The 18926-nt window shown below is 41.1% G+C and overlaps 1 protein-coding gene across 1 annotated transcript in view; it reads left to right on the top strand.

Moving 5' to 3' along the window:
* LOC132477511 (ubiquitin carboxyl-terminal hydrolase 12) overlaps positions 1 to 18926 on the top strand; it is a 75273-nt gene that overhangs the window by 30451 nt on the left and 25896 nt on the right. Inside the window, exons 2-3 of the mRNA XM_060079901.1 lie at positions 6831 to 6911; positions 18596 to 18809. Coding sequence (XP_059935884.1) covers positions 6831 to 6911; positions 18596 to 18809 — 295 coding nt within the window. The remainder of the gene's footprint in view (positions 1 to 6830; positions 6912 to 18595; positions 18810 to 18926) is intronic.

Here is an 18926-nt window from a genome sequence, read left to right as displayed (position 1 = left end):
TCTGACCCACTTCAGTGTTAAACTTGGAATGATAAACACTGGATTCTAAGATATGACTTGAAACACAGAAGTGGGGAAAATGTATTTTCTCATGTTTGTATTAAATACAAACTATCTGCTATAAAGAACTGTAACTATCTAATGTAAAGAAGGAAGTGCCGGCCATCTGTATCTGTGGGTTCCACATCCGAGGATTGAAAATATTTGGGGAAAAAATTCTGGAAAGTTCCAAAAAGCAAAACTTGAATTTGCTGTGTGCTGGCAACTATTTACATAGCATCTACATTGCATTGAGTATTATAAGTAATTGAGAGATGACTTAAAGCATACGGGAGGGTGTGCATAGGTTATACTCAAGTACTACACCACTTTACATAAGGGTCTTGAGCATCCGTGGATTTTGGTACACGTGGAGGTCCTTGGAACCAATTCCCCACAGATACTGAGGGACGACTGTATTCTTGATAAGTATGTTTTCTTGATGGAGATGTTCATCTTTTAGGTTTTCATCATTTTTTATTTCCTACTAAAATGTATTAAGTACCCTGTTTTCTTAAACAGTATACACTGAACATAATTAGCTTTTCAAAATGATATGTCTTCATAGATACCATTTTTTACCATAGTCTAGCTTTAGATTGTGGAAGAGATTTCCTTAATTTACTTTCTTGAAAACATTCCTGGGTATCAGTTTCCTTTTGTGTAATTGTTTCTTTCTTATAATGGCACATGCAGGGCAGTCAGATGTGTGTTTTCCACGGTTGACTGTGTAAACATTATTTAATCAGAAGCAGCTGTCTCCCAAGTGATTTTCTTTTTTCCTATTTGCAGATGGTATCTTCAAAACATAGGTACCCTTAACAAATAACGGGTATCCTTATAGTTTCAGCTTACTCTTCTTTCACTTGGGTGGTTATTTTTGGCATGATTCAGCTTTCTAAGAATCACACTAGGTAGGTTTAAGGAGGCACTTACTCCATGGCCTGCAAAGTCTTACATGGGATGATTGTTTCTGAGGATGATACTGTACTAACTTTCATCCAGAACCTTGTTAGTGTCTGACCTTGAATAGACTGTGCAACATTTTATCCTTAATGTTTTAATAAGATTGGAAGAGCCAGTAGGTTCACACATTGTTAGAAATGTGGGGATGGAGGTACTATAGAGATCAAGATCTTACATACGAGATAACCCAGGTCCTGAGAGAGAAGCATTTTTTCTCAAGGTATTACAGCTAGTTAGTGGCATGGCCAGAGCCAGACTCAAGCCTGTAGCTTTGCTAGTTGAGTGCTATTTTTAGTATACCCTGGTCTCTCTCAGTAGCTCCCTAATGGCTCCATTTTTCCATGAAATATTTTCTGTAAAACAATACTTCCTATTTTTAATAAACCTTTAGTTTCAGTTAGTAGCATTATATTGACAGGGATATTGATTTTAAAATATTATCCAATATTAACCTTGTTTCTGAAGCACAGCCATTGAGGGTTTTTTTCTTTCTGATTTTATTTATTTATTTATTTTATTAAACTTTTTTTTTTTAAGAACAGTTTTAGTTTCACAGCAAAATTGAAGGGAAAGTACAGAGATTTCCCATATACCTCCTGCCCACACGTGCACAGCCTCACCCCTTGTCAACAGCACCTCCAGAGTGGCACACTTATTACAATTGATGAACCTATGCTGACACATCATAATCACCTAAAGTTCATAGCTTATACTACAGTGTACCCTTGGTGTACTTTCTGTGGGTTTGAACAAATGTATAATGACATGTATTCATCATTATAGTATCGTACAGAGTATTTTCACTGCCCTAAAAATCCTCTCAGCTCCGCCTGTTCATCCCTCCTTCTCCTTAATCCCTGGCAACCACTGTTGTTTTTTGTTGTTGTTTTGAACTGTCTTCATAGTTACCATTGAGTTTTAAACTTTCAATTAATTTTTATATTTAAAAGTTTTATAATTTTTATATTTAGAAGTTTTATTTGGTTCTTTAAAAAAATCAGCTTAGGCTTTAAATTCTCATCTTTGTTCTTATAATCAAGCTTTTGCTATTTCTTTGCACATATTAAGCATTTGTTTTATATCATGTCTGAAATAGTCCTGGTATTTAATATATTGAATCTCATTCTGCCATCTGTGCTTCTGCTGGCTTTTACTCGTGGTGCTTTGTTTTTGTTTTTCTGTGTATGTGTGATTTTTGATTGTGAACTCAAATCTCTTGGAGTTATATTTGTGGGAATTCTTCGAGGGGTGGATTGAATTTGTCTTCTAGAGTGAGTTTGTAATTCCGTTGGTTGCTAGTTGTAGGGTGGAAGAGGGCACTGTCAACTCAGGACCTCTTTGAATTACATTTTCTGCCTGATTTTGTTTGTTTGTTTGTAAGATCATATAGCACGTGTGAATTTGGGTCACAAACTTTGATTAGGGCCAGCTTGTCGTTATGACTGTTGGGAAGATATTTATCATCTCGCCCACTCCCACACCAAGGACAAGTCAGGCAGGTTTCATTACTGTCTCCTTCTGTGGTGCAAGGTTATTTCTTGTTCCCCCTTAGCTGAAGACATAGCCCTCTTGGGCTCACTGTCATGCTGGGGTCTTCTGCTGGCCTCCCTGTCTTTGGTGGGCCCTAAGCTTCAGCACCCGGTTACCATGTTCTGTTCCATCCAGCTGTCACAGTAGGGTGCACAGGTCACTAGTGTTGGCAGGTGACCTCCATGTAAAATCTATCTTTGGCATTTGCTTATCTCCCAGGGTTCTCCCATGGCTTCGTTTTTTGGTTTCTGCAGATTCCTTATTTTCTCACCAGCTCAGTAAATTATTATTGTTTTAATTTAAAAATTCATTCACCTTTTTTTTTTTTTTTTTTTCTTTTTGCGGTATGCGGGCCTCTCACTGTTGTGGCCTCCCCCGTTGCGGAGCACAGGCTCCGGACGCGCAGGCTCCGGACGCGCAGGCTCAGCGGCCATGGCTCACGGGCCCAGCCGCTCCGCGGCATATGGGATCCTCCTGGACCGGGGCACGAACCCGTATCCCCTGCATCGGCAGGCGGACTCTCAACCACTGCGCCACCAGGGAGGCCCCATTCACCTTTTGGTTGTTTTCATCAGGAGGGTCACGAATATCTAATTACTTCTTCTTGATGAATTTGTAGTAATAGGTCCTGAGTCTAAAATAATCTTATGTAAGTTACAAAAATGGAGACAGAACAGTCAGGATGTCTTCTTCCTTCTGAGCGTGCTGTGTTCTCAGACAAAACAAATGAATCTTGTTCCTCACGAAAGCTTTAGAGCAGAAATTCCTAACTGAGAACACCAACATTTCTTCCCTTTATCCCAGTAGAGAATCGTGATTTCATAAAGCATTGTTAATTGCAGTAGGGTCATATTTCTCAAGTGTGGGGATGCAAGGCTGTTCAGAGCCATTACTATTGGATGTTGACTTGTTCTAGGCTCAATTTAAATCTTGCGGTGCTTGACTGACTGTTGTTTGACATGATAGGGTGTGTCAGCCTTCAATAAAATCTTCAAGGGATGATGTTTGAGAACTCTGGTAAACGTACTAAAAATTGTGTGGCAAGTTTTTGGCTTCGTGGTGTTTTTTCACCAGTTATATCTAACTGTAGTATTGAAAACACTTAAATTAAAAAAAAAAACACTCATCAGAAACTGGATTGCTTTGTCTACACTTTGCCTTTGTAGTTAGCATTTGGCTAGAGGTAGGCATGTGCTCTGGTCGTTTCTGCAAGGAAGTCTTGAATTCCTGCCGTGGGGCTATCCTCCTGTAGTTCACAGAATCCTCTCTGTGGCGTCACTATGCTGTACTGAGGTATAGTTTACTGTGCTGTGCCTTGCTTTAGACCTGTCGCCAGGCAAATTCTGTTCTCTCTGTACTGTCCGTTTCCATCTGCTGCCCTTGCTGTATCTGCAGCCACAATCCCTCCCTGTCAAACCGTGTTGCTCGGCATGTGTCGGTTGGCTTAGAATTCCCTGGAGCTTTGTGTTACTACAATAGTGTCCTCAGAAGTGTCGATAAAAGTGATTGGAAATATGACAGAATGTTAAGTTAGAAGACACTTCAGAAATTACCTGATCTTCGGCTGTGAAAACCTAAGTTTGTGTAAAGGCTTACTTGAAAACCCAACAGATAAGCTTAGAGCTGAGGGTTTGGAAAATTGCTGAGGAGACTGGCCCTTTTATTTTGCAAATAAAAATTCTTAAATTACCAGAAAGGTTAAATGACAGTGGTCTGAGTTTCCACTTCATCGCACTTAACCTCCTCCTCAATCCAGCCTCGTTGGATTGTGGTTCTGCTGGTGGTTCGGCTTTTGGGGAGTATTATGAGGGTTCTTCCAGGGGCCGTGTTGTGGAGTTGGCCAGATTGGGGAGATGATCTGGTTTTTTTTTATGAAGCTTCCTCATTTTCTCCTTCTGATTTTTGTTTCCTTCTCTTGTTATTTCTTAGCTATTGCATGGAGCCGGTCATATTTATTAATATTACTGGCCAGTGAGAGTAGCTTTTCTTCCCCTTGGAATTGAAGGGAAGGGAGAGAAGAGAAGCGGCATTTACGGACACCGGCTCACTTACAAGGCACAGCCAGATGCGTTTACAAAAGCTTCAACTCAGTTTATTCGTAGCCACTCTAAAGTAGTTGGTGCCATTTCCCTCTTACCCTTAGGAACTTGAGGCACGGAGAAGCTAAGAACTTGAATCGTAGTCAAAACTACCCTGAGGCCAGGATGGGTGGGGGAAGGGCTTTCTGAGCAGCGCCTGGAAGCGTGTAGGGACACCAGTGGGACATGGGGTGGTCAGAGCACACGGGTGTGGCATGCGATCGGTGTTACAGCGGAGAATGCTCACGTGGTGTTCTGTTCTTGCTTCATCCCGAGGGCCAGAAATGCTTTCCCCAGGTATGTGTACTGGCATTTTATTGTCCCGAGTACATAGACGCATGAGGTTGTACTTTGGATAATAGCACCTTTTCTTGTCTTTTTTGTGTGTGTGTGGGAAAGGGGTTATACTCATTTGAATACACCAATATCAGTTTAAATTCTTATATCTGGCTTAGTGATAGTTTTCAACATACCTGAGGAAATTCTGTGACAAAATACTTGAGCTTGCGGGGGCGGAGAGTGGGCTTGTAGCCTTCTACCAGGACGGTTCTGTTCAGTAGATCTTGAAGTTGCTGTAATAACTGAATTTCATGTCGTTATAAAACAGTTCATGGAGGGCCAAATTTAGAAATAAATAGTATCTGTGAACCAGTGACTGTGTCGGGGATTTATAGAAAGCCGAATAGTAATTCCTAAATTAAAAAAATAAAGACAGTATCATGTATGTATACAAGTGCTGGATGGCTGGAGGGCGTTTTAGAGGAAATGTCTCATTTTGGTGGAACTCGACGACCAACCCACCCGGTCCCTTTCATCAGCACTTATTTCAGGCCTGGACCGTCAGGAAGTTGAAGAGGCATCGTCTGACAGAGGTCTGGGCTTCCCAGGCTCAGGAAACAGCAGGGGCGGGCTATGGGCACCTGGTGGTGTTGACCGTGGTCGCACCCTTGGGGAGGCATGGTGTGTGTGTTGTGTTGTCATCTTGTGTGCAGCTCCGCAGGGTGGTGGTGGGCTGTTTTGTGAGTAGTATCAGTTGTATTTGTCTAGCAGTGTGTGTTCTTGGGAATTTCCAGGTAGACTTATGCAGAGTTACTATGTTTTCGGAATTGCTTTTACTTCCCTTTCAGGCTACGTCTTGAGCCCATTTGCTAGTGTGTGCTGGTGCTCAGGGCCTGTGTGCTGCCCACCACTTCCCCCGACTCCCCGTCCCTTTTCCTTCAGAGACCTCAGATGCACAGAATTTTTTTTTTTTAATTTTTTGCCTTATAACAAATTTAATCAGTTATACATATACATATGTTTCCATATCCCCTCCCTTTTGCGTCTCCCTCCCTCCCTCCCTATCCCACCCCTCCAGGCGGTCACAAAGCACCGAGCTGATCTCCCTGAGATGCACAGAATTGAGTCGGTCGTATTCCTGAGACCATGACACACAGTTACTGTTTGAGCAAGGCCCCTCTTTTGTTGGGCTTTATTTTATTTTTCCCTTTGTGTCCTTCACCCTGCAGTTCCACATCCCGGCCCTCTTCTTCCAGCCCTACTCAAGTGTGTTTCATGTACATTCTTCCAGCCCGTTTGCCATGTACTGTTTTATATATATATGTGGTAGTGGTCTATGTTGATCTCGTTTTTACTTTGTTTACGTAATATTATGTTTTTGACAAATATCCATGTTTTTGTATGTAAATCTAGTTCATTTATTCTGACTGCTACATAGTATGCTGTCATTTTATAGACCATCTAGATTGCAGTCAGCTGTGCAGTCGTCAATGACGTTTCAGCAAACGTTCTTGTCACCTTTAATTCTGTGTGAGAATTTTCCAGGTATATACCTCTGAAAAAGTGTTAGGTCACTGAATATATGCATATTTAACTTCACAAAATTTCAGCTCTCTGAGATGGCTGCTCTGAGATTACACTCCTGTTAGACCATGTAACACAGCAGGGGCTCTCATCCATTACTTAAAACAAGTAACAGGATTTGATATAATTCCTTGATCCAGGCTTTGTCCATGAGAATGTTCCTGCAAACTAGTTTTTGGTCATATTATTAGAAGCCTTTATTCTTCACTCTCACCCTTTATTTTCTTTCCATAATGTTAGGTAGTTATAGGGAACAAGAAAATTATTTTAAGGGTTTCTCTGTAATGTGTATATAATTGTGACGGTATTGGGAAAATACTATAAATACTAAGATTTCTGTTTTTCATTTTATAGGGCGCCAATGCCTCGGCATTAGAGAAAGAGATTGGTCCAGAACAGTTTCCAGTCAATGAGCACTATTTTGGATTAGTCAACGTAAGTATCTGTTGATACGTAGCCTTCAAATTATGCTTGGAAGTAGTGTTAAGAATGATGAATGCCATTCATAATTTATTAAAGGAAATTTGTTCCTTTGTATCAGTAGACTTAATGCCAAGAAACATTGGGATTTGGGATTTCAAAATTATCTCTAATGGGAGGGAAACAACATTGCCTGAAGTGTTTTTTTTTTAAATTTATTACTTATTTATTATTATTATTATTTTTGGCTGTGTTGGGTCTTTGTGGTGGTGTGTGGGCTTCTCACTGTGGTGACTTTTCTTGTTGCAGAGCCCGGGCTCTAGGTGCACAGGCTTCAGTAGTTGTGGCTCATGGGCTCTCTGGAGCACAGGCTCAGTAGTTGTGGCGCACGGGCTTAGATGCTCTGTGGCATGTGGGATCTTCCTGGACCAGGCTCGAACCCATGTCCCCTGCATTGGCAGGTGGATTCTTAACCACTGCGCCCCCAGGGAAGTCCCCATTGCCTGAAGTCTTAAGAGTCTTGGAACAGTTTCTAACTTGTCAGCCTTATTTTTTTTCCTATTTTGTGTCAGAATTTTCTCATAACCAAAATTTCATACGGCCTAGACCAAATGATCTCTTTGATTCTTTGAGAATTATTTACGTGTCTAAATATAAGTGGTCCAAATGTACAGATATAAATATAGTTTTGTAAATGCCCCCATGTGTCTATAGCGTCTTTGTCAGTTTGCTTCTGGCGTTGTCCCAGTGGTATAGATTTAAAAGTGTGGAAAAAAAAAAAGTGTGAAATATAAGAAAAAAACATAGCCTTGCCCTTGTGGAGGTAATCATTGTAATTATACATTATTAAAACTTTGGAAGAACTTTCTTTAGAGTTTTTAACTCTTTCCTTTTTTTTTTTTTAAATTTATTTATTTATTTATTTATTTATGGCTGTGTTGGGTCTTCGTTTCTGTGCGAGGGCTTTCTCTAGTTGTGGCAAGCGGGGGCCACTCTTCATTGCGGTGCGCGGGTCTCTCACTATCGCGGCCTCTCTTGTTGCGGAGCACAGGCTCCAGACGCGCAGGCTCAGTAGTTGTGGCTCACGGGCCCAGTTGCTCCGCGGCATGTGGGATCTTCCCAGGCCAGGGCTTGAACCCGTGTCCCCTGCATTGGCAGGCAGATTCTCAACCACTGCGCCACCAGGGAAGCCCTTAACTCTTTCCTGAATCATGAGAAGACACCACAAATCTTTGTTATATAGTTGTCATGGTAGTTTATGCTGTACTGTATGTACTGTTAGGTGGATCCATGGTGAGTGTTTTCAAATATGTGTATTGGTGATAATACAGGTAAGAAAGTAAGTTATGTTGAACAGATGGGTGTGTTACTGAGTACTAGCACGTCACTGTGTGCAGGTAGATTTCTTGTGCGATTTGAGGAGGGCAGTCGCAGTGGTATGTGTGTCTCGCCTTGCTTGGGGACCCTTCTCTGTCTGTGCTGGGCGTAAGCTAGTAACACAGGATCAGCAGTGCCCACCCTCCTCCTCTTCCCCTCCCTGGAGGAGGCCACTCATTAGTCCTTGGGCTATTTTTTCTGGAATGTATCCTTACAGCCTAAATAAGGTACTTATACTGCCATTAAAAAAAAAAAAAAACTACTGATTCCTGTTTTGGCAGATAAGAAACTTCACTCTCTTTTCTCACCATCCCTGCCCAACTTCACTTTCCCCCATTCTCCCAATATGGAATTAATCATTGCTTTATTTTTCCATGTCCTAAACTTTCATTTATTCTTCCCAAAGCCTTCAGCAGAACTAAAGAAAGCCAAAAAGACCTTCTCAATATCCGTTTCCACTGAGCCGTGCCTGTCAGGTACCACCCAGCCCCCTGTGCTCCTGCTGTGCAGCCTGTGCCTGGCGACGTCTCTTCCATCGCCCTTCACATTCCCTGCACTTGTCTCCTTTCCTTCATCCCGACTTCTTTCCGGGTTTTTCCTCCCTTGCTTTGTGGAACACCTTCTGTAGATGCTTGTTTAGGAAATGTGCATGGATACAAACTTGGAGGTCTTGTATATTTAAGACTGTTTTGGTTATTGTTAGAGCTAGATATCCATCCTAGGTTACAACCTTCCTTCAGAATTTTTCAGGGCTTACTCCACTGCTTTCTGGCTTCTGTTGATGCTGAGAGGGTGGATGCCATTCTGGTTCTCGATCTCTTATGTACAGGGCTTTTTTTTTCCCCTTTAAAAAGTTTTTGGGCGGCCTTAAGGATATTCTCTATCCACAGTGTTCTGAAATCTCATCCTGTGTCTTGATGGGGACCCTGTTGTGCTGAGTGTTTATGGACCCATTCAGACTGATGATTTATTTCCCTCAGTTGTAAAACATTTCTGATACTATTATTGGGATAATTTTCTTCCTATCATTGTAATTTCTCTGTTTTGTCTTTTTTTCATATGGTTAGTTGTACATTGAAACACTTAGACTGATTCTTTATTTTTCTTATTCTCCCATTTTTGATCATCTGCCTTATTCTACATTTTAGACTATATCTTCAACTTTTTTGTCCAGCTCATTGCATTTTTTATTTCTTAGAATGTTACTTTTTTTTCTTCTCTTGTTTCATGGGGGCAGTATTTTCTGTTCCTTTTCTCGGGATGTCACTTATCGTTTTTGTTGTTGCTGAGGCTTTCTGTTGCTTACTGGATTGCTTCTGAGACCTTGGAGTTTATTCCCCGCGCCCTTTTAAACTTTGGTATCTTTCCTGTTGGAAGCTTTCCTCAAATTGTACTCATCTATAAGGGGGAAATGCTGAAAGGGTGACAGGGGCTTCTTGTGTTGTGGTGGGGCTGCTCTTTCAGTCTGGAGTGGCCCCTGGCGAATGCCCCTCCCTCCCACGGCCCCCATCCCATTTCAGTAGGTGGAGCTGTCTCTCCGGGGCTGTTTATCTTCTGCCGGGAGGCCTCCTCCAGTGCCTGTCTGGCGGGGGCGTTATTCGGGGTTTTATTTGGTCCTGTTCCCTGCTCGGTGCCTCACTGCTGTCCTTAAGGGTTCTCCACCCAGAGTCTCCTCTTCATCTTTTGTGGAGACTAACCCTGCAGCTGAAGGAAGAGTTGAGTGCCTGGGGGTCTAAATGGTCCTTTTAAAGACTGACGACCAGACTTGTGTTCTCAGAGGTCCCCACCCCACAAAACATCTCTGACCCTTTAGAGGTGAGTCCGTTGTTACCCATTTGTCTCTTAGAGGCATTTGGGCTACTTCTCCTCCGTCCGCCTTCTGTTTTCTGGAAGTTCGCTGGTATCTCTACTCTGTCATTGTCTTCTTTGGCCTTTTGAGTTTTTGCCTGATCTGTTCTTTTACTGTCATTTTATTGGGGTATCATGGGGAGGAGAGTTAAATGAATATATTTAATGTTTCTTGTTTATTGAGCAGTCTGACCTCTACTTCTAATATCTGAAGTGCTCATACTTACAGAGTTGTGTAGTGATCAGGAGCCTCATTTCAGTTCTGGGGGTGGCAGATCCCAGTCCTTCAGTCTCATTGCCCTTTCCCTGTGGCTGGCTACCACCCTTATTCGGCTCAGCCTCCAAAGCTAACTTGTGTCTTAACTTGTAGAAAAGTTGTGCCCTTTTTAGTGTCCCAGAAGAACCCATTTTCCTTAGAATAGTAGTATGTTCTATATTGAAGGCTGTTTTCCCTTTACCTTCTCCAGCATAAACATTCCAATCTCCCCATTTTGTGTCTAACTGACTTTTTTGCAGATAACCTCAAAACAAGTAAATGAGTCTTAAAGCTCTATATTATTTTTTCTTCTGCTGATATGTTGTTTTTAATTGGATACCAGTATCCAAATACCAGTGTTGATTGTGTGTAAAAAAACAAAAAAAGTTTCTAAGAAGGTATCATTTTTATTACTTCACGTGCATCGATCTAAATTCAAAAGGTAGAATTTGTATTTCTCCCTGAAGCTGAGTAACCGAGATTCAATAAAACCAAGGAAAGCAGGAATTTCTGATAACAGTTTCTGATCTCTGTGCCTGGTTATTATGATGAAGAATTGAGATCCCTAAGGCAGCCAGGGCTCCAGCTGTGAAAGATTGAGGAACACCTTGAATTATACGCAGAAATAAATTGGTGGTCCGAGTAGATGCAGCAGAACTAGGATAGTGATGAACTTCTTCTTTGATCTGTGCTCTCAGGCTACTTTGCAGCTGTGTTGCGTACCTTTAACCGTTTTCCATAAGCCCTGTTTTCAGCTCTTAAATTGTCATCACCCTTCTCTCTCGTTTCCTTCCCCCTTTTTTCTTTGTAGAGTTATCACACTGTTATAGAGTCCCTTAAAAATTAAGGTTGGAGCTTTGAGCGGTTGGGGAGATGGCTTAGTTAATTGAGAGATGAACATTTTAACATCTTCCTCCTGTCCCTGTGCCTGTCTGCCAAGTAGTTAGTGTTATAAACAACGTGGAAGATAGCTGCTTTAAGGCACTTGGTGGTTAATCTTCCCTAGCAGTTGGATTCTGTTAAAGTGAGGCATGTGTATATTTTCTTTCCACCAGTCTGTTCTTAGCTAAGTGTACAGGTTCATTTTAATTGCTCTTCCAAAAAGCTAATACTGAAAAGGGTTCCCATTAGATCTGCCTGATTGGATCCCTTTTTGCGACCGACCAGTAAGTGGTAGAATCACTCAGTAGCACTTGCTTTGGGGAAATAGTGTGTGTATTTGGGCAGTTAGAAAATTAGACTTTTTTTTTTTTTAATGGAGAAGAGGAAAAAAAAAACCCCGAAACCCCACAGTTAATTAATCTACCAGAAAATTCAGAGTGGTTACTCTTCACTTTGTTAATAACAGTCTGTTCTCCATTATTTTCTGTTGTAGATGTTTTTATCTTGGAGGAATATTTTCACAAATGATAGCTTTTATGGCCGTTTACTCTTAATGGTAACTCTGATGCCATCACTGTGATTTGCATAATACATAGAGTGGGGATTTCCTGTTGGGTTAACTCTTGTGAATACGTTAGTATTTCTCATGGTACAGGATGTTAGGAGAGGGGAAATACTGTGTGGCTCGGGGTGCAGAAGCCATCTTGAGGAGGGAGAGGAGCCTTTGGAAGCTTTCTCTTGCTGTGAAATACCCCCCTTACGTGTCTGCTGTTTATAGTCAGCTAAATTCTTTGAAAACAAATTGTTTAATCTGATAAACCAGATTGCCTTTTTCCTTTGTCTTGTAGCTAATGAGTACTTATTTTAGTAAAGTTGATAGTAGTGATTTAGACTAGTAGTATCCCTTTCCTACTTTCTGTGCAGTCTCTCCATTTTTTAAAAATTTTATTATTATTATTATTTTAGCTGCACTGGGTGTTCGTTGCTGCACGCGGGCTTTCTCTAGTTGCAGCGAGCGGGGGCTACTCTTCGTTGTGGTGCCCGGGCCTCTCACCGCAGTGGGTTCTCTTGTTGCGGAACACGGGCTCTAGGCGCGTGGGCTTCAGTAGTTATGGCTCACGGGCTCTACTAGAGCGCAGGCTCAGTAGTTGTGGCGCACGGGCTTAGTTGCTCCGCGGCATGTGGGATCTTCCTGGACCAGGGATCGAACCCTCATCCCCTGCATTGGCAGGCGGATTCCCAACCACGGCGCCAGCAGGGAAGCCCAGTCTCTCCATTTTTAATAGCCTTTTAAAAATCATTTCATTATATGATTTTATTTTAATTTTCTAACACAATAGGTTCCCAAACACAAGTAGGTTTGTGGAGCTAGACTATCTTATAAAAGTCTTTTTAACCTGAATTGCTAGTAGTCACTAGTTGGAACTCTGAATCCAGGGAACGGGGGCCATTATGGAAGAGAGCAAGAAATAAAAATGGAACTTTCCATTTGTAGGTTGTAAAGTTGATTAGGTCTATGTCTCTTGGTTCTGTTTTCTTTTGCATTGGTTTCCTTTTCCTTTAGCTTCTCTCCACCTGATGGCCATCTTATATCATCAGAGATCCCAGACCGTCCATATCAAACCTGACAAAGAACTCTGCCCCAAGGCCTCTGGCCAGATTGGATCCAGTGCCCGACCCTGTTGCAGGGTCTACAAAAGAGCTTGTGACTGAAAGTCGTACAGAACTTGCACAGAGAAGTCGGTTCCCGTGAGGAAGCCTGGGGCAGGGGAGCAAGGGAGGGGGGAGGAACAGATGTCCATGAGAATCTGGATTAGGTTCACCTGGCTGCAGAGAGGGGGTGGGTAGGGGCATGTGGGATCTAGACTTATGTAAAACAGGGCCACCTAAACAGATTGTGGTTGGGGGAGGAGGGCCTTCCCGTAGAAGGGAGGGTGTTCACAGGATGGCACCATCGCCAGCCAGTGTGGAGGACTATGGAGCACTTAAACATTTAAAAACATATTTTAAAGGTAATAGTGTTGACATAATTGTGATTACAACTGGTAGTTTCCAAATGAAATATGTAAGATGATTCATTGGGGACCAAAATATGAGCATTTCTAGTGTTTCTTTTTATCTAAAAAGGAAAGATATAGGTTAAGCTTTACTAATTCTTAATAATTGGTTGACACTGGCACCCAGACTACTCTGTCCACGTGTGTAGTGGTCCTGTGTCACTGCAAGTTGCATAGTACCAAAGGCTGACAGTATCACCCCTCCTATTCATTTGTGCTGTCGCAGTCTATTAGGATTCCAGTGTAGACTTAGGGATGGCAGGATTTAATCTGTTTCAGCTAAGCTAATTCTTCAAACGGGACAGATGGCTCCGAAAGGTTGTTTCAAACATAACCACGTGGTGATGAGGTATTCCAGCCAGGCCAGGTTCTTCATGCAGATCATTCATTTGATTCTTTATGAGGTTGTAGAGGTGGGTGCTGTTAGAAATGTCATTTACAGATGAGGAAACCGATGAAGGGAGAGTGGCTTGGTAATTTCCTAGGGTCGGGTAGCAGAACCAGACTGGAACCTAGATAGCTTGGTTTCCGATCCTGTGTGCTCAGTGGCCAGGCTTTGCTGCTACCAAGACAGATAATTACTTAAATGAATTCAAACAAATTTGGTAGTTAGGATCGACTAATCTAATACCATAGTTTAGAAAGTAAAGGCTGTCAAGGAGAGAGTCTTTTCCACTTGGACCCATGTATGTATCTTTACGGAGATACCTTTTTCAACTTTTTTTTTTTTTTTTTTGCGGTACGCGGGCTTCTCACTGTTGCGGCCTCTCCCGTTGCGGAGCACAGGCTCCGGACGCGCAGGCCCAGCGGCCATGGCTCACGGGCCCAGCCGCTCCACGGCATGCGGGATCCTCCCGGACCGGGGCACGAACCCACGTCCCCTGCATCGGCAGGCGGACTCTCAACCACTGCGCCACCAGGGAAGCCCCCTTTTTCAACTTTGATATCCCTTAAAACTACACAGCCAAATAACTGAACTGTCAAATCACTCTATTAAAATCTGTTACCCATAGTTTACAAAAAAGCATACTAAGTCTCATTGCTCTTAATAATTTTTAGTGAAAACAAAAAATTAATATAATAATTTGAAATGTTCATCTTAATCACATTTGTTATATTTTAGTGTGCATAATGTAGTACATATATTATTTCTAAACAAATATGCATGTATTAGGGATATGTGCCCAAAATGATCTTATTGATGGGGATATGAGAAATCTTTTTTTTTTCCAAGACTTAGAGAAAGCAGGGATAGGTCACTGTGTTCAATAAACAATTGAGAAGTCAGTGATCAGACCTTTAATATTTGTCTTCCCTGATTTTAAACCTGGTCATGCCTTTGATCTTCAGAACTAGCTAAAAAAGCACAGGGTAGGTTTCAACCCTATTCAGAAGCAAGAGTGCAGAGGAAATCATCCCGGACAGTCTTTTGCATGAAAGCTGTATACTTGAAGGATATGTTTTTAGGTTTCAGGGACTTCAGTGAAAGTTACTACTAAAAATCAGGGAAATTGAAGGAAAAGCTTCAAAGTTATCAATAAGATTGAAAGTTAGTTTATTCTGGAGAAATAGTAGTAGTTTCAACCTTTAAGTTTTCTTTAATGGGGTGGATGAAGGTAAGTAAAGAAGACCATAATAGAAAGCCTCAAAGATTGGTTGTAATGTTACCTATTGCTTGTAGTCAGAAGATTAGCAGGAGGCTGACTTCAGCATTCTCCACATGGCAGTTCCTTAGCTTATTTTATTTGCTTTTTTATTAGTAGGTCAAGCTTCATCATCATAAATGTTTCTAATATACTGTGAGATGCTGTCTTTTGTTCATCTAACTGCTCTGTGGAAGTTGTTAGAGTTCCCTGTTGTTTATTCTTTAATAAAATGTCCAAATTATGGAGATTGTATCTTCTCTTCAGTTTACAAAGCCATAGTTTGTTGGTCATTGGAGTCATTAGAAGTTGTACAATTACTAGTATTTTTCAGACTAATTAATACTGATTAATTGGTAAGATAATCTTAGTAGTATTGGAGATTCTACTGCAGGTGTACTTAGCCCCTGAATAGGCTTTATTGAAGGATATCCATGGTTGTATTCATGATCAGTAATATGAATGCATCATTGTCATATTCTTGTAGCATTTCTCTGGAAATCCTGTAAACACATCTGTCTTTACGAAATCAGTTCTTGGCTCCGACTAGCAATGTGAACATAGAAGTTGTAAATCTTCGCTGAGTCTGTTGTCTTGTTCCTTTTTTGGGGTATTTAACTTCTTCCTCTGTTCCCTGAGTATCTTGTAAATTCGTAGTTCAATCTAGACACTTGGTTAAAGTTTGGGGATTTTATTTTGTTTTTTAAGGCAAGAATACTTCATAGGAATTGCTACATATTTCTTGGTGCACCACATCACGGGATTTAAAGTTTTGGCTGTTCATTTTGAATGATGCTGGAACGCATTGGGCTTTCAGGTCTGAGCCCCCCATTTTAAAGTTCCCCACTAACCTTTAACCAAATGTTTTAGGTACCCAGGGATAATTATTACCCAATCCATTATTTACAATGATTTCTTCTGGATTTATTAGCCAGAATTATTCTCTAAACAATAACTTTAATGCCCCCTGAAATATGGTTTTTATGAGAAAGGTGGGGTAAAACTGATGTTTTCCTTTTTTATATTCTTGTTTACAACTTCCACTGGAGACTAATAAACCACATAGATATTTGTGTAGTTGATGTGCTTTTTAGTCCATTGCAGTAATTCTTTTTGATGAAAGTTGGCTCTTCAAGCCACACAAAAAGATATTCCAGGCTAATCTTGTACATTGTACATTTCCTGTCCATTATGTTGTATAGCCATATCTGTAAGTCACCCTAGTTCCTTTTTGTGGGAAAAGGGTTTTTAGAGGCCACAATCTGGATGCAGGGGAAATTTATTGATGTGGAGGCCTTTTCAGTGCACAGAACCTGAGAACACACACACACACACACACACACACACACACACTTACTTTAAGATTTACGAAGAGTCATGAGTTTATACTGCTATTTCTAATTCCAATTTAACTTTAAAGGACTTTTACTCTTCTGATTTTTACTATTGTATCTTTTTTCCTTTACGTTAAAAAATTTGATTACGGGCTTCCCTGGTGGCGCAGTGGTTACGAATCTGCCTGCCAATGCAGGAGACATGGGTTTGAGCCCTGGTCCGGGAAGATCCCACATGCTGCGGAGCAACTAAGCCCATGCGCCACAACTCCTGAGCCTGCACTCTAGAGCCCACGAGCCACAACTACTGAGTTTGTGCACCACAACTGCTGAAGCCCACGCGCCTAGAGCCCGTGCTCCGCAACAAGAGAAGCCACCGCAATGAGAAGCCCATGCACTGCAACGAAGAGTAGCCCCCGCTAGCCACAACTCAAGAAAGCCCGCATGCAGCAACGAAGACCCAACACAGCCAAAATTAAATTTTAAAAAAATGTTTTTGATTCCTAGGGGATATTAACATAATTCTTTCCTTGCTTTGTCTTACAGTATATCTTTAGTGGTTTCAAAATAGCAATATCAATGGGTTAATTCTAACAGTGTGAGTACTGAATGCTGTTTTAAGACTTCTTTTTGTTCTTAGATTGTAGTTCAGTAGGCATGGATAGTAAAAATCCTGTGTTTTAAAGTTATTTGAAGTCATTCTATTTTTTTTTAAGCTTTATTTATTTATTTATTTATTTAAAAATTTACTTTTATTTGGTTGTGTTGGGTTTTTTTTGCTGTGCGCAGGCTTTCTCTAGTTGCGGCGAGCGGGGGCTACTCTTCCTTGTGGTGCTGGCTTCTCATTGCGGTGGCTTCTCTTGTTGTGGAGCACGGGCTCTAGGCACATGGGCTTCAGTAGTTGTGGCTTGCGGGCTCAGTAGTTGTGGCACATAGGCTTAGTTGCTCCACAGCATGTGGGATCTTCCTGGACCAGGGCTCAAACCCGTGTCCCCTGCATCGCCAGGCGGATTCTTAACCACTGCACCACCAGGGCAGCCCTCACTCTTTTCTTTACGTAGTTCTACCACCAACTTGTTACACGTTTAGGTCTGATTTATTTCTATTTATTTTCAATTTTAGGAATTTATTCTGTCTTTTTCATTTTAATTTAGTTTTTAAAAATATGGGTACAACGTAAACTTTTTATAACCATGTGCATGTACAGCAGTCTCACTTTCATTGCTCTTACTCTTTTCCCTTTGTCTATAAATAACCATTTTTATTAGCTTTTGATATATCCTTCCTAGTTTTAAAATATAAGCAAACGTGTGCATGTGTTTATGGACATAATTGAAGAGTGCCCGTTCTTCAACACTCTTCTCCACTTGCTTGTTTCTGGTTACTGTATGCCTGACCCCACCCCATGGCAGTTCTCTGAGAATTGTCCTTGTTCCTTGTTTACTCCCCAGGTCCTCAGTGATGGACTTTTAGGGGTTTTATTAGCCAGCTTTGGGAGTCAATGTCTATTAATGGGAAGGAAAAAATGCAAAAAATATTTATTAAACCCTGTGTTATTTTCTCTGTAAAGTAGGATGACTTTCTCCCCTGTTATTAAAGAGAAGGGAACTGAGGCTGAGCGATCAGTCACCTGCTCCAGGCCACGTGGCCAGTGAGAGGTGGGGCTGCAGTTCAGGGTTCAACTCTGGAGCTGAGTCCACGTCCTTCTGACGGATGGAAAATGATGTGACCTGGCATTTCGGCATTTCAGTGGTTGTTAGGCTGTCACGTTGATGACTTTTTCATCTCATATTTCAGAGTATCTTGTTTTTCCTTATTTTTTGTTTTTGTTTATTTTTTGGATGGCACTGAAGAATCTGATAGTAAACCTGACTCTTATGGGTTTTTTTAAAGAATTTTTGAGAGTTACATTTTTAAATGTACAGTATAGAAAATGTTTTGTATACAGCCAATACTATCATAACAATGGGAATTGGAAAAGGAATCCTCCAGAAGCCTAAACCTTAACTAATCTCGCTGTTTAAACTATGTAGTTCTTTAACTCAGTTTTAATAAAGGCCAAATTTATTACATGTATTTTTCTTCAGTTTTAACCTGAAACTGATGCCAAGAGCATCCATTTAATGTTAGAATGGGTAATTTGCAGTCAGGACAATTATTTGTACTCTCATATACCTTTTAAGTTATGAGGATCATCATTTCCCTATCTTGTCTTTCTCTTCTCTCAGTTTTAGACATAGAAATTCTTTCTCTGAAAAATGTGTTGCCTCAAATTTAACAAAAATGTTTTTTTCTCTTCTAGTTTGGGAATACTTGCTACTGCAATTCAGTTCTTCAAGCACTTTATTTTTGTCGTCCATTTCGGGAAAAAGTTCTCGCGTACAAGAGTCAACCTAGGAAGAAGGAGAGTCTTCTTACGTGCTTAGCAGACCTCTTCCACAGCATCGCTACCCAGAAGAAAAAGGTTGGAGTCATACCTCCTAAGAAGTTCATAACAAGGCTACGGAAAGAAAATGGTAATTCTTCTACTTCTTAATGTATTGCTTACGTAACAGGAAGATCAGGTGCAACAAGCATCAGCTGAGCATCTTTATGCCTGATGGTGCGTTAGCTGCTGAAAAGCCAGCGGTGAT

Source organism: Mesoplodon densirostris, chromosome 17 (genome assembly GCF_025265405.1).
Source record: "Mesoplodon densirostris isolate mMesDen1 chromosome 17, mMesDen1 primary haplotype, whole genome shotgun sequence".
Classification (NCBI taxonomy): Eukaryota; Metazoa; Chordata; class Mammalia; order Artiodactyla; family Ziphiidae; genus Mesoplodon; species Mesoplodon densirostris.
Note: the sequence above shows the minus strand (reverse complement) of the source record. Positions and strands in the feature narration are given on the sequence as shown.